We start from the raw sequence: 27,354 nt of genomic DNA, 5'->3' as shown, positions 1-27,354 counted from the left end.
GGTGTGTCACTGTCACCAAGGGCTGTAGGGGTGTGTCAGTGTCACCAGGGGCTGTAGGGGTGTGTCAGTGTCACCAGGGGCTGCAGGGGTGTGTCACTGTCACCAGGGGCTGTAGGGGTGTGTCAGTGTCACCAGGGGCTGCAGGGGTGTGTCACTGTCACCAAGGGCTGTAGGGGTGTGTCACTGTCACCAGGGGCTATAGGGGTGTGTCAGTGTCACCAGGGGCTGCAGGGGTGTGTCACTGTCACTAGGGGCTGTAGGGGTGTGTCAGTGTCACCAGGGGCTGCAGGGGTGTGTCAGTGTCACCAAGGGCTGTAGGGGTGTGTCAGTGTCACCAAGGGCTGCAGGTCACTGTCACCAGGGGCTGCAGAGGTGTGTCACTGTCACCAAGGGATGCAGGTCACTGTCACCAAGGGCTGCAGCTGTGCCCACTGCAGCTGGAGAAACTCGGGGCAAGATGTCCTCACATCAACCACAGGGACAGGGACAGGAGAAGGGGCAGGGACCGTGGTGGGGACAGGGACAGGGACAGGGACAGGGACAGGGATAGGGACAGGGACAGGGACAGGGACAGGTACAGGGATGATGGGATAAGGATAGGATCAGGGATAGAGACAAGGGCCGGGGAGGGAGGCGGGGGCAGGAAGGGACAGGGGCAGGTACCCGGACAGGACAGGAGAAGGCTCCGGAGCCGGACAGACACAAGGACAGGGCAGGGAGCAGGACAGGCTCAGGGACCGCAGCACACCCTCCCGAGCGGCGATCTCAGCTCCCCCCGGAGCCTCCAGGGCTCTCCGGGCGGGGCCGGGCCGGGCTCAGCCCCGCGGGGCGGTGACAGAGGCGGTGACACGGGCGGTGACAGAGGCGGTGACAGAGGCGGTGACACACACAGGCGGTGACTGAGGCAGTGGCAGTGCGGGGTCGGAGCGTGCGGCCGCCCCAGCCCGGCCCGGCCCGGCCTCGCTCGGGGGGAGCCGCGGCCGAGCTGGGCCATGCGGGGCCGGGCCCCGCTCCGCTCCCCGCCGCTGCAGCTCCTGCAGCTCCTGCAGCTCCTGCAGCTCCTGCAGCTCCTGCCGCTCCTGCCGGGCTCCGCGCGGGCCGCGGCCGCAGGTGGGTGCGGGCCCGGGGGGACGCGGGGAATGCGGGGTTTGGGGGATGCGGGCTCTGCGTGTTTGCGGGGCTCTGCGTGTTCTTGGGCTCTGGGTGTTTGCGGGGTTAGGGTGTTTCCAGGCTCTGGGTGTTTTTAGGCTCTGTGGTTTTGCGGGGTTATGGTGTTTCCAGGCTTTGGGTGTTTCCAGGCTCAAGGTGTTGTCAGGCTCTGGGTGTTTCCAGGCCCTGGGTGTTTTTAGGCTCGGTGTTTTTGCGGGGTTTTGGTGTTTTCAGGCTCTGTGTGTTTCCAGGCTCTGGGTGTGTGTTCCCAGGCCCTGGGTGTTTTTAGGCTCTGTGTTTTTGCGGGGTTATGGTGTTTCCAGGCTCTGTGTGTTTCCAGGCCCTGGGTGTGTGTTCCCAGGCCCTGGCTGTTTGCGGGGCTCGGTGTTTTTGCGGGGTTTTGGTGTTTTCAGGCTCTGTGTGTTTCCAGGCTCTGGGTGTTTCCAGGCTCTGGGTGTTTCCAGGCCCTGGGTGTGTGTTCCCAGGCCCTGGCTGTTTGCGGGGCTCGCTGCCCGCGGGCTCTGGTGGCCCCGCTCTCGGAGCTCGCCGGGCCCGCTGGTTCCTCTGCCTTTCCCCGCTCGGGTTCCCGGGCCCGGAGCGGCCGCAGCCCCCGGGGCTCAGCCCGTGCCCGTGCCCGGGGCCGGCCCTGCCCAGCCCGGGGATGCTGCTCCCGAAACCCCGCTCTGGGCTGGGCCGGGCCCGCTGGAACCCGTGCTGGGGAGCGGGGCTGGGAGGTGGCGCCGGGTCATTCAGGAAAGGCCGTTTAAATGTCTGCATGGGGTTTAGGCTTGCTGGAAATGCTTTGCTGTTTTTGCTCTGCAGGCTGGGTCTGGGCTGGAGCCCAGTGATCCAGGTGTGTCCCAGGGGAGCCGGGCTGGGAGAGCTGGGGGTGCTCACCTGGAGAGGAGAAGCTCCAGGGAGAGCTCAGAGCACCTAAAGGGGCTCCAGGAGAGCTGCAGAGGGGCTGGGGACAAGGGACAGAGGGACAGGACACAGGGAATGGCTCCCAGTGCCAGAGGGCAGGGCTGGATGGGAGCTTGGGAATCAGGAATTGTTCCCTGGCAGGGTGTTGAGGCCCTGGCACAGGGTGCCCAGAGCAGCTGTGGCTGCCCCTGGATCCCTGGCAGTGCCCAAGGCCAGGCTGGACACTGGGGACAGCCTGGGACAGTGAGAGGTGTCCCTGCCATGGCAGGGGTGGGATGAGATAATATTTAAGATCCCCTCCCAACAGCAACCATTCCACGATTGAATGAGGTGTGCACGGAGCGTGGTGCTCACCCTGGCCCTCAGGTTCTCCATGAGTTCAGCGTGTCCCATTGTCCCATCCATGTCCCGTGTCCTGGTGGTGGCCAGGGCCTGGCTGAGCAGCCTGACGCTGCTCTGATTGTTCCAGACCAGTGTGGCTGGACTGAGGCAAACCAGGGCAGGGCCTTCTGCAGCCAATTTCATCCCATCTGCAGCCTCGGGACTTCCCAGGGAGCTCTTGGGATCCCAGAATGGATTGGACTGGATTGGATTGGGTTGGATTGGGTTGGATTGGGAAGGACTTTGTAGCTGGTCTCACTCCACTCCCTGCCATGGATAGGGATCTTCCACTATCCCAGGTTACAGGATGAGAAGCCACTTTGGTGCACTGCAACAGCAAAAATCCACACAAAATCCCCCAAACCACAGATTCCTCTTTTTGCCGGCGTGGCAGAACGTTTGATTTGGGGCTGATGCAGGGAGAGGGATCGGGAATCCCTGAGGAGCAGCAGGAGCTGGGGCATGGATGGGTCACCCAAGCCAAGCTGCTTTCACTAGCTGTAATTGTGGCTTCACACTCTGCTGTGTGAAAGCTCTGACTTGTGCTGTGAAGCATCAGGAAGTCCCTGCACAGCAGGAAAAAACAATCTGAGCCTTCTTAGGCGGCTTCTCCGAAAGAATCAGCCCAGGTTACAGGTGGAAAGGAAGGAACCAGCCCAGGTTCCGGGTGGAAAATCCCTTCCAGGTGGAAAGGAAGGATGTGACCTCTCTGTCTTTTTCCCTGGCTGATGGAATTTGGGGTTTTGAGGGTACTTGGACCTGTGGGTGCTGTGTTTGAAGAGTTCATTTTGTTATTTTAGGTCACGCAAACTGGGGATCAGTAGGAAGTTGGGGGTGTGATTTCAGCAGTTGCAGTCGCTGCCCTGTGAGGGAGGGATCTGACAGGAATTCCGATTTCCCTCGGTGTTGAGAGAGCAGCTCCTCGGCCTCGTGGCACCCTCGTGGCAGCGCTCAGCTGCGGAGACAGAGGGCTGGTGAGCCCTGCAGAGGCTTTGATAAGCTCTGCAGGGTTTTTGGCAGGGGAAATGACTCATTTCTGAATGCAGAATAAACAGTGTGCAGTCATGGGATCCCAGGCTGGGCTGGAGGGACCTCAGAGCCCACCCAGTGCCACCCCTGCCACGGCAGGGACACCTCCCACTGCCCCAGGCTGCTCCCAGCCCCAGTGTCCAACCTGGCCTTGGGCACTGCCAGGGATCCAGGGGCAGCCACAGCTGCTCTGGGCACCCTGTGCCAGGGCCTCAGCACCCTGCCAGGGAACAATTCCTGCCCAAAATCCTACCTAGCCCTGCCCTTGATTGCTCTTTATTCGCTTCTAAGGTGTGGTGGGAGTTGCTCCTCTGGTGTTTTGTTCTCAGAGCCTCCTGGGGTTGTGCAGGAGGAGTGTGTGACAGAGGTCTGAGGGCACAGATGGTGTGAGATACCTCACCACGTGCCAGACCAGCAGTGAGAGTGCAGCAGAGCATCCCCGTGACTGAAAAGTGAAAATTTCTCACCAGTTTAGAGAAAGCTCCTTCGGGGCCTTCAAGACACCTGGGAGATGAATGGTTTAGGGGGCTGTGAGGAACCTCCCGTGGGTTTGCAAAGCTGAGCAAGCCCCTTGTGGCCTAAGGCAATGTGTGTGTTCAGAGACCGCTGCTGGAGAGCTGAGCCTAGGAAATTAATAACAGGCCTGATTAAAGCTTTGAGAGAAACTCAGACTGGCTGTGGTTGGGAGGGATGTTTGAGGTCACACTGTGCCACCCCCTGCCGTGGGCAGGGACAGCTTCCACTGTCCCAGGCTGCTCTGGCCTGGCCTTGGACACTTCCAGGGATGGGGCAGCCACAGGTTTTCCTGGAAAGCTAGAGCTCCACTCATTATTTGGTATTTTGGACTTAGTGTTTGGTGCAGCTTGTTGTAGAAATCAAAAAACCCCAAACTTTTTAATGTGACCCCCAAATTCCCAAGGAAGCCCGGGCGGGCCGGAATTTGACTCCAGTGCTCGATCTTCGGATCTCACTGATGTAAAAATGAACAAACCGTGTCTTAGGAGAGAGACTCTGTTCTTCAGAGCGAAAAATTACCTGCTGAGATGTGGGATATTTTGCCACAGTTCTTTGCCAGGCCAGGCTGGAAGGTGGAAGGTGGAAAGTGGAAGGTGTCCCTGCCGTGGCAGGAGGTGGCACTGGGTGATCTGTGAACTCCCTTCCAACCCACACCACTCCCTGATTCTCATGGTGGGAGGGAATCGTTCCAGAGAAGCACATGGAGGAAGGAAAACCTTTCTCCCTGCTGGGACAGTGACGCTGGGCAGGTCCCTGGAGGTTCCAGGATGTGTCTGGAGAGATCCCTGAGCAGCCAGGGCTGCTGGATCTCCCTGCTTGCAGCCCGGGCCTTGTCCTCCAGGTTCTGCTGTTCCTCCCTGCCTCCAGCTCCCCTCCCCTCCAGCTGCTCCCTCCCTTCTCCTCAGCCTTTCTTCCTCTCCACAGCCCCCACTTCCCTCCTGGTTCTTTGCCTGTGGCTTGGCTGCCCTCCCTCCCCCCCTCCCTCCCTCCCTCCCTCGCTGCCTGCCCGGACTCGCTCTGTCCCTCCTGGGCCCTGCTCCAGCACCAGCAACTTCCTCCTCCTCCTCCTCCTGCCTGGGCTGTCCCTTTTTTTGTCCCATTTTCTGTCCCTTTTTCGGTCCCTTTTTCTGTCTCTTTTCCCGTCCCTTTTCCTGTCCCTTTCCCTGCCCCTTTTCCCGTCCCTTTTCCTGTCCTTTTCCCATCCCTTTTCCTGCCCCTTTTCCCGTCCCTTTCCCATCCCTTTCCCATCCCTTTTCCCATCCCTTTCCCGTCCCTTTCCCGTCCCTTTCCCATCCCATTCTCATCCTATTCCCGTCCCTTTCCCGTCCCTTTCCCGTCCCTTTCCCATCCCTTTCCCGTCCCTTTTCCCGTCCCTTTCCCGTCCCTTTCCCGTCCCTTTCCCGTCCCTTTCCCGTCCCTTTCCCGTCCCTTTCCCGTCCCTTTCCCGTCCCTTTCCCGTCCCTTTCCCGTCCCTTTCCCGTCCCTTTCCCGTCCCTTTCCCGTCCCTTTCCCGTCCCTTTCCCATCCCTTTCCCGTCCCTTTCCCATCCCATTCTCATCCTTTTCCCGTCCCTTTCCCGTCCCTTTCCCGTCCCTTTCCCGTCCCTTTCCCATCCCTTTCCCGTCCCTTTCCCGTCCCTTTCCCATCCCTTTCCCGTCCCTTTCCCATCCCTTTCCCGTCCCTTTCCCGTCCCTTTCCTGTCCCTTTCCCGTCCCTTTCCCGTCCCTTTCCCATCCCTTTCCCGTCCCTTTCCCATCCCTTTCCCGTCCCTTTCCCGTCCCTTTCCCATCCCTTTCCCGTCCCTTTCCCATCCCTTTCCCGTCCCTTTCCCATCCCTTTCCCGTCCCTTTCCCGTCCCTTTCCCATCCCATTCCCGTCCCTTTCCCGTCCCTTTCCCGTCCCTTTCCCGTCCCTTTCCCGTCCCTTTCCCATCCCTTTCCCGTCCCTTTCCCGTCCCTTTCCCATCCCTTTCCCGTCCCTTTCCCATCCCATTCCCATCCCTTTCCCGTCCCTTTCCCATCCCTTTCCCGTCCCTTTCCTGTCCCTTTCCCGTCCCTTTCCCATCCCTTTCCCATCCCATTCCCGTCCCTTTCCTGTCCCTTTTCCCATCCCTTTCCCATCCCTTTCCCGTCCCTTTCCCTGCCCCTCAGACCCAGCTCTCCCCTCGTGTCCTGTCCCTCGTGTCCTGTCACTGCAGGCCCGCGGTGGCCTGGGCACGGGGCTCCTGCAGGGCCTGGCCCTGGGCACATCCCCACTCACACAGCTTCTCCTGCCTCCTGAAATCATTCCCAAGCCGGCAGAAGGTGAGGTTCTCCAGGGCCACTGCGTGTTCCCGAGGGTTTTTTCCCTCCAGCTGCCCCCTGGAAGGTTTCACCTCAGCGTTCTCGGAGCTGGCAGGAGGCGGATGGGTGGGAGAAAGCGCTCGGCGTTGTGCAGAGGTCAGACGTGAGCTGCAGGTGATTGAGACACATCAGCTGCTGTGGTCGCCTCTGAGAAGGGGCAGGAAAACCTTGGAAGGTCTGGAAAACCTTCCAGAAAAAAAGAATGTCCTGTGAGGAGAGGCTGAGGGAGCTGGGAAGGGGCTGGAGAATTCCTGAGGGAGCTGGGAAGGGGCTGAGCCTGGAGAAAAGGAGGCTCAGGAGGAACCTTGTGGCTCTGCACAAGCCCCTGACAGGAGGGGCAGGGACAGGAGGAGAGGAAATGGCCTCAAATCGCACCAGGGCAGGCTCAGGGTGGAGATTGGGACAGAAAATTTCCCTGTCAGAGTGCTCAGGCCTTGGGCTGAGCTGCCCAGGGAGGTTTGCAGTCACTGTCTGTGGCAGTGCTCAGGAGCAGTCTGGATGTGGCCCTTGGGGACAGGGTTTGGGTGATGCTGGTGGCACTGGGGTGGCACTGGGTGATCCTGAGGGGCTCCTCCAGCCCTGGTGATCCTGGGACCTTCATTTATGGCTGACTGAGTGGGGTTTATGGTTTTGTGCTGAGCTTGGTACTTTCAGCTTTAGTTCGTTATGGAATGAACAAAATCAGGGAGTTGGAATTCATGGATACAGAGAATCCCAGACTGGTTGGGGTTAGAAGGGTTAAATCCCACCCAGTGCCACCCCTGCCATGGCAGGGACACCTCCCACTGCCCCAGGCTGCTCCCAGCCCCAGTGTCCAACCTGGCCTTGGGCACTGCCAGGGATCCACAGCTGCTCTGGGCACCCTGTGCCAGGGCCTCAGCCCCTGAATGTGCCAGAGCTCCTGGAAGCAGAAGGAGAAGGAGGGGAAATGGTTTTACCTGCAAAGCAGTGAAAATTTAATATATGGTGATGGAATTTGGAAACTGAGATTTGGTTACTGTTCACTGAAATGTTTCAATAATTATTTTTTATTCCTCTTCTTCCTTTAGAAGCTTCTCCCCATTTACCAGCACCAGAAAATGTAGAGATTTATTCCTACAACTTCCAGAGTTTGCTGAGGTGGTCTCCTGTTCCAGTGGAGAATGGCTCGGTGTTATACACAGCCCAGTACAAAACGTGAGTAAACAGCTCCAAAACCAGCTCCTTTTCTTCTAATCCAGGATAACAACTGGCTTTAAAAACCCCAGAAACGCTAAAAATGAAAAAGCACAGGATGAAGGGATGTTCTTTATCACAGATGTTTTTCTGTATCTCCAAGAGCAGCCCCTGGTGAGTGGCAGGCCCTTGGCCCATGCTGTGCCCTGGGAGCTGAGGAGAGAGTGAAGCCCCGAGGACAAACAGAAACCCTGCACAGTCCCCTGCAGAATTTTCACCTTTCCTCATTCTCTCTGGCCAGTTCAAAGTGCCCCAGATCTCGAGGGGCTGGGAGGGCCCTGGGGTTGAAGCGTAGAGTAAGGACTTTACAATTAGAAAATTTTTAAGCAGGTATGTTTTATTTCCAGCTAGGACTCACGGGGGGATATCTCCTCCAAACCGTGCATAGCTGGTCAAGACAAGGTCCAGGTTTAAATACACATCCATCCCACAGACCCAGGTTTAAATACACATTGATCCTGCAGACCCAGGTTTAAGTACATCTTGATCCCACAGACCCACACCTCCCAAATTTAAATACACATCCATCCCACAAACCCTGGTTTAAATACACATTGATCCCACAAACCCACACCTCCCAATTGAAATACACATTGATCCCACAAACCCACACCTCCCAAATTTAAATACACATCTGTTACCCTGGTTTTTCTGAGTTTCTTTGTTAGCCTTTTGATTTTCATAAATGGAGTCAGATCTTTCAGTTACTGTACAATATTAAGAGCAGTTTTCTACCTTTCCCACAGAAGTAATATAAACAAATCCTTTGTTTTTCATTCTCTGTCCTTTGTTTGCATATTTCTAACCTGAAAACAATTGTAACTGACAATTGGTCTGGCCACTGAGGCTGAGGGGTGGAAACCCCAAAAAGCCAACTTCTGCTAGACCCACAAATGTATAAAAAGTAAGAAATAAACAAAGGGTCTCTTCTTCTCTCCGCTCTCTCAGCTGGGAGCTGGATCGGAAGGACCTCTGCGAAAATCTCTTGTCTGCGTGTGACTGCTTTGTGTGTCTCGGTGACACACATCGATCCCACAAACCCACACCTCCAAAATTTAAATACACATCAATCCCACAAACCCACACCTCCAAAATTTAAATACACATCGATCCCACAAACCCACACCTCCAAAATTTAAATACACATCGATCCCACAAACCCACACCTCCAAAATTTAAATACACATTGATCCCACAGACCCACACCTCCCAAATTTAAATACACATTGATCCCATAAACCCACACCTCCCAAATTTAAATACACATTGATCCCACAAACCCACACCTCCAAAATTTAAATACACATTGATCCCACAAACCCACACCTCCCAAATTTAAGTACACATTGATCCTAAAGACCCACACCTCCCAAATTTAAATACACATTGATCCCACAAACCCACACCTCCCAAATTTAAATACACATTGATCCCACAAACCCACACCTCCCCACCTTCTCTGGCTTTCTATTCTAATTAGCTGCCACCCCTCCTGGTGCTCCTGAGCTGGGCTCTTGGGAGGAAGGCCGATGTCTTCCTCAGGCTGATCCTTGCTTCTGGGCAGCCACAGCGGAGGTTTGGCTCTTTTTCAGGTCACTTTGCTCTTGCCAAAGATGAGGAGCTTGACTTAGCTGGATTCAAGCCACAAAGTTGTGCTTTATCGATTTTTGACAAATACCCAGGTCCCGCTTTGCTGAGTTTCAACATTATCCCTCTTACCCGTATGACTTCTACTTAGCAACTACCTAACAACCAAACTTAACAGCTAATCTTCCGTGTGCTCTCAGTACAAGCTGTTTCTCTACTTTTATAAAACCACCAGAAGCTGAAAATACACTTCCCTCCAGCCACCCCCCGGCTCTCGCTAGCTCAGTTATTCAGGGGTTTTAGGGAAATATATTTCAGAGAGACAGAACAGAGATTTCAAAAGAGTGGCTCTCACCCCCAGCTTCCGTCCAAGCTTTATTCTCGATGTGATGTTCCAGGAGGCCGAGGAGAGAGAGAGAGAACCAGGAAGAAACAGGGGTATATCTAGTTTTGGGCCAAGGAAAGATATTGGCCCTGAGCCAATAGGGTCAGGAGTAGGTATGACGGGGAAAAAGGGTTGAACTACATAGCACAGGCTTCAGGGGGACTCTGAGGGGAAAAACCATTCCTCAGAGGAGCACGACAAGAAGCTGCTTCTAGGCCGCTGTATTTTTGTAGGCACAAAGGCCCCCGAGCGGGGCTGTGAAGCCAGGGCTGTGTGCCACGTTCGTTTCTGCCCGGGCCCGGGAGGGAGCGCGGCGCTGCAGTGCCATGCCCGTGGGCCGCAGTGCCCTGCCCGTGGGCCCGTGGGCCGCAGCGCCCTGCCCGTGGGCCGCAGCGCCCTGCCCGTGGGCTGCGGCGCCCTGCCCGTGGGCCGCGGTGCCCTGCCCGTGGGCCGCAGTGCCCTGCCCGTGGGCCGCAGCGCCCTGCCCGTGGGCCGCAGCGCCCTGCCCGTGGGCCGCGGCGCCCTGCCCGTGGGCCGCAGTGCCCTGCCCGTGGGCCGCGGCGCCCTGCCCGTGGGCCGCAGCGCCCTGCCCGTGGGCCGCAGTGCCATGCCCGTGGGCCGCAGTGCCATGCCCGTGGGCCGCAGTGCCCTGCCCGTGGGCCGCAGTGCCATGCCCGTGGGCCCGTGGGCCACGGTGCCCTGCCCGTGGGCCCGTGGGCCGCGGTGCCCTGCCCGTGGGCCGCAGTGCCATGCCCGTGGGCCGCGGTGCCCTGCCCGTGGCTGACGCCGTTTGCTGTGCTCCGCAGAGGCTTCTACGACCAGTGGAGCGGCATGGGCTGTGCCCGGACCCCCCTGACGCGGTGCGCGTTCCCCCCCGAGATGAGGAGGCGGCGCTGGAGCTTCCTGCTGCGCCTGAGGGCCGAGCTGGGGCCGCTGGCCTCGGCGTGGGTGCACACCCCTCCCTTCGTGGCGGACACCAACAGTGCGTGCTCCCGGGGCTCTCCTGGGGAAGGGGTTTCCTTTCTGGCTCCCTTGGGTGGGGGGATTGAGCTGTTAACGGCGTCTCGGTTCGGAATGATGTGTGTCTGCCAGGGAAAGCCGGAGCTTCCCTTGGGATGGGGAATGGAAAACCCCCTCCCTGGGAATTGTTAGAATTTTGAAATGAAGGGGCTTTTCAGGAAAAGAGATGGGAAGAGGGGTAACGGTTCTTCGCTAGGGAAATTAAAAATGCAGTAGTACGAAAACAGCAAACAGAAAAAAAATACAAAGACAAATAATTTTTTAAAAATTAAAATAAAATAAAAAATAATAAAAACCAATAAAATAAAAATAAAAACACAGTAACGATAACAATAAAAAATAAAAGAAAAATAATAAAATAATTTTAAAAACCCAGTAACAATAACAATAAAAATAAAATAAAAATAATAAAATAATTTTTAAAAACCAGTAACAATAACAATAAAAATAAAATAAAAATAATAAAATAATTTAAAAAAACCAGTAACAATAACAATAAAAATAATAAAAAAATAAAAATAATAAAATAAAAATAAAGAACCAATGACAATAACCCCAAATCCCGTGCCGGGTGAGAGCGCAGCCGACACGCTGCTGCTCAGGGCGCTGCTCCCAGCCCAGCCCAGCCTCCTGCAGTGACAGATGTGGTTCTGGCAGCAGGGATCCTGCAGCAGGGTGCAGTTTCCCTCTGCAGCTCCCGTGGTGCTGGGATGGCTCCGGGGCTCCTCTGGCAATCCCGTGCACACGGGCTGTGCTGCTGTTCCCAGGCCAGGTGTGATCCAGCCGGGAATGCCGGGCTCCTCCTCTGGCAATCCCGTGCACACGGGCTGTGCTGCTGTTCCCAGGCCAGGTGTGATCCAGCCGGGAATGCCGGGCTCCTCTGGCAATCCCGTGCACACGGGCTGTGCTGCTGTTCCCAGGCCAGGTGTGATCCAGCCGGGAATGCCGGGCTCCTCCCCTGGCAATCCCGTGCACACGGGCTGTGCTGCTGTTCCCAGGCCAGGTGTGATCCAGCCGGGAATGCCGGGCTCCTCTGGCAATCCCGTGCACACGGGCTGTGCTGCTGTTCCCGGGCCAGGTGTGATCCAGCCGGGAATGCCGGGTGTGATCCAGCCGGGAATGCCGGGCTCCTCCTCTGGCAATCCCGTGCACACGGGCTGTGCTGCTGTTCCCAGGGCCGGGTGTGATCCAGCCGGGAATGCCGGGCTCCTCCTCTGGCAATCCCGTGCACACGGGCTGTGCTGCTGTTCCCGGGCCAGGTGTGATCCAGCCGGGAATGCCGGGCTCCTCCCCTGGCAATCCCGTGCACACGGGCTGTGCTGCTGTTCCCGGGCCAGGTGTGATCCAGCCGGGAATGCCGGGTGTGATCCAGCCGGGAATGCCGGGCTCCTCCCCTGGCTGCAGCATCTCCCGAGGGAGGATGGAATTGTCTCAGCCCTGCGGTGAGCCTGGATGGGCCAGGAACAGCAGAGATCCCTGCAGGGAGGAGGGGTCCTGGGAGGGACAAAGAGCGGTGCCACAGCTGGATTCACAGCTGGAAGCGGAACACACACTGCATTGAACCTAAGACATACATCCACAAAGCTCCAAGGGCTCCCCAGGGCTTGGTTCTGCTCTGCTCTCTCAAGTGACCCCAGAGAAACCCCTGGGGTGGTTGAGCCTTCCAAGAGCCACGGTGTCTTCTGCTGGAGGGTTTTCCATGTTCTCATCCCCCCAGTGAGCTCTGCCCACTCACACACACACAAACTCTGGGGTTTGTGGCGGTGTGAGGCAAAACCACCTCTTTCTGCTGGGCAGATCCCTTTTCTGATAAACACAAATTGTCCTGATAAATAGAAATCGTCCTGACAGGCTGTGCTGGTTTTGCATGACGCGGTGCGCGTTCCCCCCCGAGATGAGGAGGCGGCGCTGGAGCTTCCTGCTGCGCCTGAGGGCCGAGCTGGGGGCCGCTGGCCTCGGCCTGGGTGCACACCCCCTCCCTTCGTGGCGGACACCAACAGTGCGTGCTCCGGGGGCTCTCCGGGGGAAGGGGTTTCCTTTCTGGCTCCCTGGGTGGGGGATTGAGCTGTTAACGGCGTCTCGGTTTGGAATGATGTGTGTCTGCCAGGGAAAGCCGGAGGACGCTTCCCTTGGGATGGGAATGGAAAACCCCCTCCCTGGGAATTGTTTAGAATTTTGAAATGAAAGGGCTTTTCAGGAAAAGAGATGGGAAGAGGGGTAACGGTTCTTCGCTAGGGAAATTAAAAATGCAGTAGTACGAAAACAGCAAACAACAAAAAAAATACAAATACAAATAATTTTTTAAAAATAAAATAAAATAAAAAATAATAAAAACCAATAAAATAAAAATAAAAACCCAGTAACGATAACAATAAAAAAGAAAAGAAAAATAATAAAATAATTTTAAAAAGTAACAATAACAATAAAAATAAAATAAAAATAAAAACCCCAGTAACGATAACAATAAAAAATAAAATAAAAATAATAAAATAATTTTTAAAAAACAGTAGCAATAACAATAAAAAAAAAAAAAAAAAAAAAAAACATAAAAAAACCCCAGTAACGATAACAATAAAAAATAAAATAAAAATAATAAAATAAAATAAAAAAACCCCAGTAACGATAACAATAAAAAATAAAAATAAAAATAATAAAATAAAAATAAAAAAACCAGTAACGATAACAATAAAAAATAAAATAAAAATAATAAAATAAAATTTAAAAAACCAGTAACGATAACAATAAAAAGAAAAATAAAAATAATAAAATAATTTTAAAAAACCAGTAACAATAACAATAAAAATAATAAAAAAATAAAAAAAATAAAATAAAAATAAAGAACCAATGACAATAACCCCAAATCCCGTGCCCGGGTGAGAGCGCAGCCGACACGCTGCTGCTCAGGGCGCTGGTCCCAGCCCAGCCCAGTTGCTGGTTTTGCATTGATTGAAGAATGCTGTGGCCAAAACCAGTTAGTGACTGGCTTTGAACACTGACAGCCTGATTAACCAATTAAATATTGGGGATACGCCTCTGGACTGCACAGCTTAAAAATCAGAGGAAATACATAGGTATAAATTGTTAAATATAAATTGTTCAGAGATATATAAAGTGTTTACACCACGGTGTAGAAGTGTGAAGGCCACACTTTAAATCAGCGAATGGATTGGGTTGGGTTGGGTTGGAAGGGACCTTAAATCCCACCCAGTGCCACCCCTGCCATGGCAGGGACACCTCCCACTGTCCCAGGCTGCTCCCAGCCCCAAATCCAACCTTGGCCAGGGATCCAGGGGCAGCCACAGCTTCCCTGGTGTGAGCAAGCGAGCTGCTGCTGTTCTAAGATCTGCTCTTTGCCTTGCTGTGCTTGGTTTTAGGATTAGGGAGAAAAGTCAGTATTCAGGTTAAAAAGCAGCTTTGAAATGGGAACTGAGCAGAGGAGGGGATTTAAGGGGATTTTAGGGGATTTAAGGACTCCTCAGTTCCTGATCTCCCAGAGCTGCTGAGGGGCAGTCGTGGTCCAGGCTCCAGGGTCGGATACTTGCCCTGGTTCTAAATCTGGGTTTTCTCTGGCCGCAGAGCGAGGCAATGCCTGGGTCCCGCAGTGAGCACCGGTGTGTCCGCAGCCTGTGGCGCAGGATTGGCAGCGGGAGCCCCGGGAGGCTGGGACGGCTCCGAGCCCCGGGAGTGTGGGACAAAGCAGAGCCTGGGGCTGCCAGAGGAGGAACATCCTGGGGTCATTCTTGTGTCACTGCCCTGGAGATCAGTTCCCAAAAACCAGCTCCGTGGCTCCTCCTTCCGTGCTTGGATCAGAGCCACGGGGCTGGAGGCACAGTGAGGAACTGGTGCATGCAAGGGGTGATTGCTGCTGTTAGTGAGTGCTTCTGACAGCACCCTGTTGGTATTTTTCGTGATTTACACCTCGCAGCACTTCACAGAAGGAGGTCACCATGCTTCTCCTAATGGACACATGGAGACATCAAAGCAAGGAAGGGATAACTCGTTATTCCTCTTCCCATCCAGGGACCAAACAGTGGGGTTTTGGGGGACATGGAAGGTGTGGCAGGCTGATCAAAGGAAAAGAAAATGATTTTATGGCCAGTGGCTGAAGATACACTGAGACACTTCTGAGCATTGACTGTTGGTTAATATTTACTGATATTCCAGGAAAAGTTAAGCAAATGTTTTAACTGCATGAAGTAGATGAGGAAATGCTTTCCCTTTCTTGAGCAAAAGCTGATGATATTTGGGGTGTTTGCTGAGCGTGTCCAGGGCAGGGAAGGGAGCTGGGAAGGGGCTGAGGGAGCTGGGAAAGGGCTGAGCCTGGAGAAAAGGAGGCTCAGGGGGAACCTTGTGGCTCTGCACAAGCCCCTGACAGGAGGGGACAGCCGGGGGGGGTCGGGCTGTGCTCCCAGGGAACAGGGACAGGAGCAGAGGGAACGGCCTCAGCCTGGGCCAGGGGAGGCTCAGCTCGGACAGCAGCAGGAATTTCCCCATGGAAAGGAGGCTCAGGCCTTGGCAGGGGCTGCCCAGGGAGCTCTGCAGTGCCCATCCCTGCAGGTGGCACCTGGAGGTGGCACTCAGTGCTCTGGGCTGGGGACAAGGTGGGCACGGGGCACAGCTGGCACTGCCTGGGCTGGGAGGGATTTGCCAGCCCCTGGGATTTGGGGGTTATGTAGAGCTGGATCCAGCTGTGCACCCCAGGGTTCCCCTGCTCTCTCTGTTTGCTTGCAGCCACTCTGGGCCCCCCCAGGGTGAACAGTGTGAGGGTCAGCCCTGACTCTCTGCTCCTCAGCCTCAGCCCCCCCTTCACCCCTGAACCCACGGACCTCCTCCAGTACCACGTGTCCTACTGGGAGAACACCACCAGTGCCACAGTAAAAGTAAGATTTCTCTGGGATTTGTTCCCTGTCCTGGGGGCTGAGGGATGGGAGGCAGTGTCTCTTGGCAGCTGGGGACAGGAATTCAGTGTTTTCTGTGTCCTGCAAGGGTCACCACCTGGGCTCTTGGGAAAAAGCCTTCTGGCCTTGGCACAAGGATTGCTGCACTACAAACTTGGAAACTTCCTTCCAAGGAGTTGGAAAGGGATTAAATCCCTCTGCAGATCCGGGGAGAGAATTGGTGCCAAAGGTGACTTTTGATTCCACGGTTTTCTCAGGCAGTTTGGAAAACTCTGGGATCTCCCTGTGCTGGGAGCTGCAGGAGCAGCTGCTGGGGCCTGAGCCCAGGGCAGGGAGAGGAGGAGTTGGCAGGGCCAGCTGTGCTGGGATCAGCTGTTCCTCCTGAGGATGGGGATTAAATGAGGGAGATGCTATTTCTTGTCTGGTCTCAGATGTTTATTATTTCTTATCTATGGCACAGTCTCATGAGCTGTGAGTGCTACTGCACTTCTAGATAACAAAGTAAAAAATGGAGCTTTATCTCTCTAAGGCCTTTTAAGGATAAACTGTCCAGTTAAGAGATGACACTCAAATTATTTTGACTTTTAACCCAATAACCAACCACCCCTGGCCCGCAATGGGGACTTTTCCACCCAGTTCCAAAATCCCACCCAGCCCATGGAGAAGAAGGTGAAAAAGAAGGACTCAGCCTCTGCCCTAAATCCTCCACCTTGCTTTCTCTCTATTCCTGTGTTCTAAACCCTTCAGCTCTGAGTTTTGCCCCCTGTGCTGTCACACACTTCTATCCCAGCTGCACAGCCACAATCCCAGTGCTGTCACTCCATTTTGGGAGCTGTTCCACGGCCTCAGGTCAGTGCAGTGTTTGCTGGGGGCTCGGTGCCTGGCAGCACAGGAACTCTGCAATTCCCAGTGCCCGGGGCTCCAGCAGCTCAGAGCTTTTGGGATCATTTTGTGCTCCTGCTGCTGCTTCCTGGGGCCCTGGGAGTTGTGCTTGCACAGGCCAGAGGTGCAGGGGAGGTATTAAGTCAGACTTAAAAAAACCCCAAACACAAACCACAAAATAAAAAAAAAAAAAAAAAAAAAAAAAAAGAGGAAGAAGCTTGCAAATGACGTCAATCTTAGGTCAAGCAAATAAAAAACAGAAGAAAAAAAAAAAAAAATTTCAAACCTCCTTTTGCTTCAAAGTCCTTGGTAAATTGTCTCCACTTCCTTCCTGCCTTGCAGCAGCGTGTGTTTTTCTCACACACACAACACCTTCAGCTGAGAGCCAGGAAAGGGCTCGGTGTGGTTTCATTTTCCCCTCCCCTTCCCTGGGTTTTGCTCCCTGCAGAAGCTGCAGCAAAACTCCCAGAAAGACTGAAATGTTCCACTGCTCGTATCATTTGGGAAAGCTGAGCGAGGAAAAATAAAACGTGGGCTTCTTGAGGGAGAAACTTAAACGGGGGAGGGATATTTGTGTTGAAAAGCGGGCTGGTTTTTACAGTATCACCTTTTTTTGTCACGTGTGCCTTTTCGACAGAAGCTAAGTGAAAGCAAGACACTATTCCAAATTGGAAATCTGAAGGAATCGACACTTTACTGCTTCAGCGTTCAGGTGCAGTTGAAGATCTACTCGGGTCGCTCGTTACGAGGAGAGCGAAGTGCCCCAGCGTGTCACAGAACTGCCCTCAGTGGTATGGAAGGGGAATGGGATTTCTGTGTGGGCTGGGATGGGCTGGGATGGTCCTGGGCCACCTGAGCTGGTCCCTTCCACACCCAGCTCGTCAGGAATGCTGAGAGCACCACGGGGACTGTGGCATTGGTGCCACAAAAATCCGGAGTTTTCAGCCGGGCTCTGTGCGGTGCCTTCTCCTTTTCCTCCATAATCCGCTGTAAAATGGGAAAATGGAGCTGATCCCAGGGCTGAGAGCTCTGGAGCCGGGCTGGGAGAGCTGGGGGTGCTCACCTGGAGACGAGAAGCTCCAGGGAGAGCTCAGAGCACCTAAAGGGGCTCCAGGAGAGCTGCAGAGGGACTGGGGACGAGGGACAGAGGGACAGGACACAGGGAATGGCTCCCAGTGCCAGAGGGCAGGGCTGGATGGGAGCTTGGGAATCAGGAATTGTTCCCTGGCAGGGTGCTGAGGCCCTGGCACAGGGTGCCCAGAGCAGCTGTGGCTGCCCCTGGATCCCTGGCAGTGCCCAAGGCCAGGTTGGACACTGGGGCTGGGAGCAGCCTGGGACAGTGGGAGGTGTCCCTGCCATGGCTGGGGTGGCACTGGGTGGGATTTAGGGTCCCTCCCAACCCAAACCATTCCAGGATTCCATAAAGATCAACCTTCCATATATATTTGGATTTTTTTTCCCCTTCTTTTCCAGAGGCAACCCGAGCTGGCTTCATCATCCCCCTGTTTGCCTTGGGGTTACTCTTCGTACATCTGGTGACGTTTGCTTTGCTGCTTCTGTGGAAACACCGCAAAAAAGTCAAATTCTGGGCTCAGCCTCCCCTGCAAATCCCCTCACACTTCAGGGAGGTACGTGGGGCTTCTCCTGTGGAAGGGAAACTCGGGGGGGCCATCACCAAAAGCAGCAGCTGCTGAACAGAAATGAACGAGCCATGCCTCAAAATGTGCTTTTTTTTATTTTCTGATTGCCATCTCCCACTTGTTCCCTGTGCCCTGGGGCTCACCGGGGCGCAGAGGTTTTGTGAAGCGGGGTCTGAGCAGGGAAAGGATCTGCAAGAAGCAATTTATATGTTATTTATAAATTATTTATATAATTGATATAATTTATATGATTTTATTAATTTATATAAATTATATAATTTATATAATTTATATAAATGTATTAATTTATATCAATTATTTGTAAATTATTTATCATGTACAACGCCTGCTCGTTTGTTTTGACGCCTCGGGGGGGATGTTCCTGGGCATTTCCTCTTTTTTGCTTCGTTTTGTTTTGTTTTTAGCAGGACTCAGGTGCAAATCTCCCCCTGGGCCATTCTCCTGCTGCAGCTCAGACATTTCTGGGCTCAGCCTCGTGCTTCCCATGCTGCTCTTCTCCCTCTCCTCATCCTCGCAGCCCTTAAGCAGAGCTTTGATTTCCAAGTTCTCCCTCACCATAAAACTCTGATTTTTTCCCAAGCTTTTGTTTGTGTGCAGCTCCTGGAGGTGAATATTTTCCGTCTGGCAGAGCGCCGTCCTGTGGTTCTGGGAGAGAATTCCCAGCTTTTTGTAGCCGTGGGGGTGAAGGAACCCGGAGTAAATAATTCTATTTTTATTTATTTTTTGTCTTTGTGCTGCCTCGGCTGGCGTTCCGTAAGGGTCACTTGACAAGTGAAGTGCAAAAAAAAAAAAAAATCTATATCTATAGCTATAGCTATAGCTATATATCTATATCTATATCTATCTATATCTATAGCTATATATCTATATATCTATATATCTATATCTATATCTACCTATAGCTATATCTATAGCTATATCTATATCTATATCTATATCTACATCTACATCTATATCTATATCTATATCTATATCTATATCTATATCTATATCTATATCTATATCTATATCTATCTATCTATATCTATATCTATATCTATATCTATATCTATATATCTATCTATATCTCTATATCTCTATATCTCTATCTATATCTATATCTATATCTATATCTATATCTATATCTATATCTATATCTATATCTGTATCTCTATCGCTATCTCTATCTCTATCTCTATCTCTATCTCTATCTCTATCTCTATCTCTATATATCTATATCTATATCTATATCTATATCATCTATATCTATATCTATATCTATATCTACATCTACATCTATATCTATATCTCTATCTCTATATCTATATATCTATATCTATATCTATATCTATATCTATATCTATATCTCTATATCTATATCTATATCTATATCTATATCTATATCTATATCTATATCTATATCTGTATCTCTATCTCTATCTCTATCTCTATCTCTATCTCTATATCTATATCTATATCTATATCTATATCTCTATATCTATATCTATATCTATATCTATATCTATATCTATATCTATATCTATATCTATCTCTATCTCTATATCTCTATATCTCTATATCTATATCTATATCTATATCTATATCTCAATATCTATATCTATATCTCTATATCTCTATCTCTATCTCTATCTCTATCTCTATCTCTATCTCTATCTCTATCTCTATCTCTATCTCTATATCTATATCTATATCTATATCTATTTCTATCTCTCTATATCCACATGCGTTGCGTTACAATGGCAAAAAAATCCTCGTGCAGGGTATTGAAATAATTTTTTAAAATCCTCGTACAATGATTTTTAAAAATCCCTGTAATTCTAATAATTCCCTGTAATTATATTAAATAGGAAAATGTCCTTGTACAGAGTATTAAAACAGTAAAAAAAAAAAAATCATAATCCTTGTGCAGGGTATTAAAATAATGGAAAAAATCCTTGTACAATGATTAAAATAGTAAAAAAAAAACCCTTATAATTATATTTAAATAGTACAATATCCTTGTGGAGGGTATGAAACTAGTAAAAGAAAAATCCTTGTTCAGGGTATTAAAATAGTAAAAAGAAATCCTTGTGCAGGGTATTAAAACAGTAAAAAAAGAGTGTAGGGTATTAAAATAATTTAAAACTCCTTGTAGAAGGTATTTAAATAATTAATAAATAATTGTGCAGGGTATTAAGAGTAAAAAAATCCCTCTAAGCATATTAAAATGGTAAAATATCCTTGTACAGGGTATTAAAATAATATTAATAAAAATCTTTCTACAGGCTATTAAAACAGTAAAAAAAAAATTGTGTAGGGTATTAAAATAACTAAAAAATCCTTGTACAAGGTATTAAAAAAATTTAAAAATAATTGTACAGGCTATTAAAAGAGTAAAAAAAAAAAAATCCTTGTATGTTAAAATAGTAAAATATCCTTGTACAGGGTATTAAAATAGTAACCATTCTGTGTACAGGGGATTAAAATAATAATAATTAATGATCCTTGTGCAGGGTGTGAAAATAATAAAAAATCTTTTTACAGAGTATTAATACAGTAAAATATCCTTGTACAGGGTATTAAAATAATAATAATTAATGATCCTTGTGCAGGGTATGAAAATAATAAAAAATCTTTTTACAGAGTATTAATACAGTAAAATAATCCTTGTGCAAGATATTAAAATAGTAAACATCCTGTGTACAGGGGATTAAAATAATAATTAATAATCCTTGTGCAGGGTGTGAAAATAATAAAAAAACTTTTTACAGAGTATTAATACAGTAAAATAATCCTTGTGCAAGATATTAAAATAGTAAACATCCTGTGTACAGGGGATTAAAATAATAATTAATAATCCTTGTGCAGGGTGTGAAAATAAAAAGTCTTTGTTCAGAGAATTAATATAGAAAAATAATCCTTGTACAGGGTATTAACAATAAAATCATCCCTGTACTGGGTATTAAAACAGTAAAATGTTGCTTGTATAGGGTATTAAAATAATAATAGTTTTAAAAATCCTTGTACAAAGTGTTAAAAGAGTAAAAAAATTCTTGTACAGGTTATTAAAATAATAATAATAATATTTTAAAAGTCCTTGTAGAGGGTAATAAAATAGTAAGAATGTCCTCATACAGGGTATTAAAATAGTTAAAAAATAATTGTTCCGGGTTTTAAAATAATCTTAAAAATAACTGTACAGGGTCTGAATAATAAAAATAATCGTGTTTATTTCTGACGGGATCAGCCTGGGCTGGGGCAGGGCACTGCCAGGGGATGGGCAGAGTGTTTGAAATGTGGATTTGTGACAGGATCAGCCTGGGCTGGGGCAGGGCACTGCCAGGGGATGGGCAGAGTGTTTGAAATGTGGATTTGTGACAGGATCAGCCTGGGCTGGGGCAGGGCACTGCCAGGGGATGGGCAGAGTGTTTGAAATGTGGATTTGTGACAGGATCAGCCTGGGCTGGGGCAGGGCACTGCCAGGGGATGGGCAGAGTGTTTGAAATGTGGATTTGTGACAGGATCAGCCTGGGCTGGGGCAGGGCACTGCCAGGGGATGGGCAGAGTGTTTGAAATGTGGATTTGTGAAGGGATCAGCCTGGGCTGGGGCAGGGCACTGCCAGGGGATGGGCAGAGTGTTTGAAATGTGGATTTGTGACAGGATCAGCCTGGGCTGGGGCAGGGCACTGCCAGGGGATGGGCAGAGTGTTTGAAATGTGGATTTGTGACGGGATCAGCCTGGGCTGGGGCAGGGCACTGCCAGGGGATGGGCAGAGTGTTTGAAATGTGGATTTGTGACAGGATCAGCCTGGGCTGGGGCAGGGCACTGCCAGGGGATGGGCAGAGTGTTTGAAATGTGGATTTGTGACAGGATCAGCCTGGGCTGGGGCAGGGCACTGCCAGGGGATGGGCAGAGTGTTTGAAATGTGGATTTGTGACAGGATCAGCCTGGGCTGGGGCAGGGCACTGCCAGGGGATGGGCAGAGTGTTTGAAATGTGGATTTCTGACAGGATCAGCCTGGGCTGGGGCAGGGCACTGCCAGGGGATGGGCAGAGTGTTTGAAATGTGGATTTGTGACAGGATCAGCCTGGGCTGGGGCAGGGCACTGCCAGGGGATGGGCAGAGTGTTTGAAATGTGGATTTGTGACAGGATCAGCCTGGGCTGGGGCAGGGCACTGCCAGGGGATGGGCAGAGTGTTTGAAATGTGGATTTGTGACAGGATCAGCCTGGGCTGGGGCAGGGCACTGCCAGGGGATGGGCAGAGTGTTTGAAATGTGGATTTCTGACAGGATCAGCCTGGGCTGGGGCAGGGCACTGCCAGGGGATGGGCAGAGTGTTTGAAATGTGGATTTGTGACAGGATCAGCCTGGGCTGGGGCAGGGCACTGCCAGGGGATGGGCAGAGTGTTTGAAATGTGGATTTGTGACAGGATCAGCCTGGGCTGGGGCAGGGCACTGCCAGGGGATGGGCAGAGTGTTTGAAATGTGGATTTCTGAAGGGATCAGCCTGGGCTGGGGCAGGGCACTGCCAGGGGATGGGCAGAGTGTTTGAAATGTGGATTTGTGACAGGATCAGCCTGGGCTGGGGCAGGGCACTGCCAGGGGATGGGCAGAGTGTTTGAAATGTGGATTTCTGACAGGATCAGCCTGGGCTGGGGCAGGGCACTGCCAGGGGATGGGCAGAGTGTTTGAAATGTGGATTTGTGACAGGATCAGCCTGGGCTGGGGCAGGGCACTGCCAGGGGATGGGCAGAGTGTTTGAAATGTGGATTTGTGACAGGATCAGCCTGGGCTGGGGCAGGGCACTGCCAGGGGATGGGCAGAGTGTTTGAAATGTGGATTTGTGACAGGATCAGCCTGGGCTGGGGCAGGGCACTGCCAGGGGATGGGCAGAGTGTTTGAAATGTGGATTTGTGACGGGATCAGCCTGGGCTGGGGCAGGGCACTGCCAGGGGATGGGCAGAGTGTTTGAAATGTGGATTTGTGACAGGATCAGCCTGGGCTGGGGCAGGGCACTGCCAGGGGATGGGCAGAGTGTTTGAAATGTGGATTTGTGAAGGGATCAGCCTGGGCTGGGGCAGGGCACTGCCAGGGGATGGGCAGAGTGTTTGAAATGTGGATTTGTGACAGGATCAGCCTGGGCTGGGGCAGGGCACTGCCAGGGGATGGGCAGAGTGTTTGAAATGTGGATTTGTGACAGGATCAGCCTGGGCTGGGGCAGGGCACTGCCAGGGGATGGGCAGAGTGTTTGAAATGTGGATTTGTGACAGGATCAGCCTGGGCTGGGGCAGGGCACTGCCAGGGGATGGGCAGAGTGTTTGAAATGTGGATTTGTGACAGGATCAGCCTGGGCTGGGGCAGGGCACTGCCAGGGGATGGGCAGAGTGTTTGAAATGTGGATTTGTGACAGGATCAGCCTGGGCTGGGGCAGGGCACTGCCAGGGGATGGGCAGAGTGTTTGAAATGTGGATTTGTGACAGGATCAGCCTGGGCTGGGGCAGGGCACTGCCAGGGGATGGGCAGAGTGTTTGAAATGTGGATTTGTGACAGGATCAGCCTGGGCTGGGGCAGGGCACTGCCAGGGGATGGGCAGAGTGTTTGAAATGTGGATTTGTGACAGGATCAGCCTGGGCTGGGGCAGGGCACTGCCAGGGGATGGGCAGAGTGTTTGAAATGTGGATTTGTGACAGGATCAGCCTGGGCTGGGGCAGGGCACTGCCAGGGGATGGGCAGAGTGTTTGAAATGTGGATTTGTGACAGGATCAGCCTGGGCTGGGGCAGGGCACTGCCAGGGGATGGGCAGAGTGTTTGAAATGTGGATTTCTGAAGGGATCAGCCTGGGCTGGGGCAGGGCACTGCCAGGGGATGGGCAGAGTGTTTGAAATGTGGATTTGTGACAGGATCAGCCTGGGCTGGGGCAGGGCACTGCCAGGGGATGGGCAGAGTGTTTGAAATGTGGATTTCTGAAGGGATCAGCCTGGGCTGGGGCAGGGCACTGCCAGGGGATGGGCAGAGTGTTTGAAATGTGGATTTGTGACAGGATCAGCCTGGGCTGGGGCAGGGCACTGCCAGGGGATGGGCAGAGTGTTTGAAATGTGGATTTCTGAAGGGATCAGCCTGGGCTGGGGCAGGGCACTGCCAGGGGATGGGCAGAGTGTTTGAAATGTGGATTTGTGAAGGGATCAGCCTGGGGTCTCTTGTGGAATGCAGAGGCACTGAAGTGCTGTGGGAACTGCTGTGGGTTTGCAGGACAATCCAGAGCTGCCCCCGTTCCCAGCAGGATCTGAGTTCCAGCCAGCAGAAAAGCCATGCTGAGGTTTGCCCGTGCCTGCAATTGGCTGCAGTGGATTTCTTTGGGTTTTTGGAAAAAGTCATCCTTCATTAGCAGAGAAAGTGGAGCCTTAATTGAAACCTCAAATTTAATATATCCCACTTTTCTAAAGCTCCTTGCCTTGAGTGCCATCCTTTATTTGGTTTATTACCATCCTTTATTTGGTTTATTGCCAGCCTTTATTTGATTTATTCTCCTTGGAAAGCTGCTGAGATATTTTTGGAGGGAAGGGGAGCAGAAAGGGGCTCAAGGACAGAACGTCAGGGGGGATTGCTGGTGACTGCAGCTCCCATGGCCTGGCACTGATCAAAGCAGGATCCCAGTTGCTCCAGCTGCTGGATTCTGCTGCTCAGCATCTCCCACCTGGGAGATCAGCAAGTGGTTTGTTCCTAACTCCAAGGAATTTGCTTGAACTGACACGGAAAGATTGGCCAAAATTTATTAAAAAGGAAAACCCCAAACACCCTGCCAGGAACTGCAGCTGCTTTACCTCACTTGAAGGGATATTGGAGGGATAATTTATTTCTTTTTCCCCCACAGTAACAACAATAATGTTTTTTTGATATTCTCCTTTCAAGGAAGCCCAGGTTGGAATATCCAGGTGGCAGCTTCTGCTCTGGATTCTGGGCTGGAGCAATTTGTTGGCTCTGGAATTTCTAGCAGGGACCTAAACTGGTGTTTTGTGGTTTTTTTCCAGTTCCTGAGTGACCCTGGCGTGGAGCAGCTGTACAGTCCTGCTGAGGAGGAGCCCCAGGCTCTGGTGGTTGGAGAAGGAAGTGGCCTGGAGGGTGAGGAACCTTCACCAAACACCTGCAGGGACAGAGGAGCCACTGAGGGGCCACCCCAGTGAGTGTCAGCTCCCCAGGACTGGCCATGGCTGCTGGCAGGAGAATCCTGAACACGGAGCCTGGGGACAGAGGAAAATCCTGAACAGAGAGCCTGGGGTCACAGGAGAATCCTGAACATGCTGAACACGGAGCCTGGGGTCACAGGAAAATCCTGAACACGGAGCCTGGGGTCACAGGAAAATCCTGAACACGGAGCCTGGGGACAGAGGAAAATCCTGAACAGAGAGCCTGGGGTCACAGGAAAATCCTGAACACAGAGCCTGGGGTCACAGGAAAATCCTGAACACGGAGCCTGGGGTCACAGGAAAATCCTGAACATACTGAACACAGAGCCTGGGGTCACAGGAAAATCCTGAACACGGAGCCTGGGGTCACAGGAAAATCCTGAACACGGAGCCTGGGGCCACAGGAAAATCCTGAACACGGAGCCTGGGGACAGGAAAATCCTGAACATGCTGAACACGGAGCTTGGGGTCACAGGAAAATCCTGAACACGGAGCCTGGGGTCACAGGAAAATCCCGAACACAGAGCCTGGGGCCACAGGAAAATCCTGAACATACTGAACACGGAGCTTGGGGTCACAGGAGAATCCTGAACACGGAGCTTGGGGTCACAGGAAGATCCTAAACAGGAACTCCTGAGATCACAGGACAATCCTGAACACAGGCCCTGGGATCACAGGACAATCCTGAACACAGCCCCTGGGATCACAGGACAATCCTGAACAGGAACTCCTGGGATCACAGGACAATCCTGAACACATCCCCTGGGATCACAGGACAATCCTGAACACAGCCCCTGGGATCACAGGACAATCCTGAACACAGCCCCTGGGATCACAGGACAATCCTGAACACAATTCCTGGGATCACAGGACAATCCTGAACACAGCCCCTGGGATCACAGGACAATCCTGAACACAGCCCCTGGGATCACAGGACAATCCTGAACACAGCCCCTGGGATCACAGGACAATCCTGAACAGGAACTCCTGGGATCACAGGACAATCCTGAACACAGCCCCTGGGATCACAGGACAATCCTGAACAGGAACTCCTGGGATCACAGGACAATCCTGAACACAGCCCCTGCTGCTCCAGGGGCCTGTGCCCAGCTCCCCACGCTCCTTGTTCTGCCAGAAGCACTGGGAAGAAGGAACATGGAAGGGAAAGGAAAGGAACACTAAACTGCCTGCAGACAGGTGGATGGAGACAAGGGGTGAATTCCCACCCCAGCGTGGAGGAAGAGCTGCACTTCATTGATGTGGGTGAACCTGGGACTTTGCGGGGAATGAAGAGCTGCAGTGTGAGCTCCACTCAGAGTGGTTTTGTGTCTGTTGGCAATAATACTCCCATTGTACCCACCCCAGTCTGCTTTCCTGAGTCGTTTTAAGTGCAGGACAAACTGAAAAGAAGTTTGTGAGTACTTTCCTCGGGATGAAGCTGTGCCAGGAGCCCCTCCCAAGAGAGGTGTGCTCATACCTGCCTCCTCCCACGCTCCTGGAAGCATTAACCTGCTCCTGCAGCCGCAAAGGAAAGGACCAGAGTTTTGCTCTGAGTTTTTACAAGGTGGGTCAGCCACTGCCAGACACTAAAAGCTCTTGCTGACCACCAGCAGAAGATGACTGAGAGTTCTGGGTTTGGTGCCTTAAAGCAGAAGAGCCCAAGTTAAACCCCACATCAGCCCCTGTGGAGTCTGGAGCATCCAATAAAGCACAAAGAACAAGAGAACCTCCTCTGTACTAAAAAAAAATTGGATTACTTGATTTTTTTTTCCCCTGGGTTTGATATGAATTGTTTTAAAAAGCAATAAGGAATGTGTTATTTGGTGTGAAGTGCCTGGCAGAGCTGAGGTGCCGCTGTCTCAGCCTTTCCAGGAACACCCCAGGCCAGCAGCTGCCAAAAGCTTTGTCAGGTTCCTTGTAGAAGTGATCTAATCCCTTGGGATGACACGGGCTGCTGACACAGGGAGATCCAGGGAAGCCTGACTCGTGTGGGAATTGTCACGTCAGCACCAGCTCTGCTTTAAAGGGGGCAGAGGGGGAGGCACAGCTCACAGAAGGGAACAACCACACTCACCCAGAGGACAGAAATGAGGTTAAATCCCGCTGGGAATACCTGCATGCATTTCTCAGTGAACCCTGCACCGGATTTGTGTTGTTAAATATTTTCACACAAACGATTAAAAAGCATTTACTGGGAGTAA

The 27,354-nt window shown here is 51.6% G+C and overlaps 1 protein-coding gene across 2 annotated transcripts; it reads left to right on the top strand.

Moving 5' to 3' along the window:
• Positions 1-953: 953 nt before the first annotated feature.
• On the top strand, positions 954-27,354 carry IFNGR2 (interferon gamma receptor 2). 2 transcript variants are annotated; one of them, XR_009207576.1, is made up of 8 exons: positions 954-1,110; positions 7,391-7,517; positions 10,335-10,510; positions 15,280-15,428; positions 16,966-17,119; positions 17,802-17,956; positions 24,998-25,233; positions 25,275-27,354. XR_009207576.1 is itself a non-coding variant. In XM_040056232.2 (7 exons), the coding sequence occupies exons 1-7, from the start codon at positions 993-995 to the stop codon at positions 25,148-25,150; spliced, it is 1,032 nt and encodes a 343-aa protein (XP_039912166.1). In that variant the 5' UTR covers positions 954-992; the 3' UTR covers positions 25,151-27,354. The 2 variants fall into 2 exon arrangements, 1 of the variants encoding a protein (XP_039912166.1); XM_040056232.2 differs by having other exon boundaries at positions 24,998-27,354.

Source organism: Hirundo rustica, chromosome 2 (genome assembly GCF_015227805.2).
Source record: "Hirundo rustica isolate bHirRus1 chromosome 2, bHirRus1.pri.v3, whole genome shotgun sequence".
NCBI classification, from domain to species: Eukaryota; Metazoa; Chordata; class Aves; order Passeriformes; family Hirundinidae; genus Hirundo; species Hirundo rustica.
The sequence above is the reverse complement of the archived record's forward strand: the minus strand, read 5'-3'. Positions and strand labels throughout refer to the sequence as shown.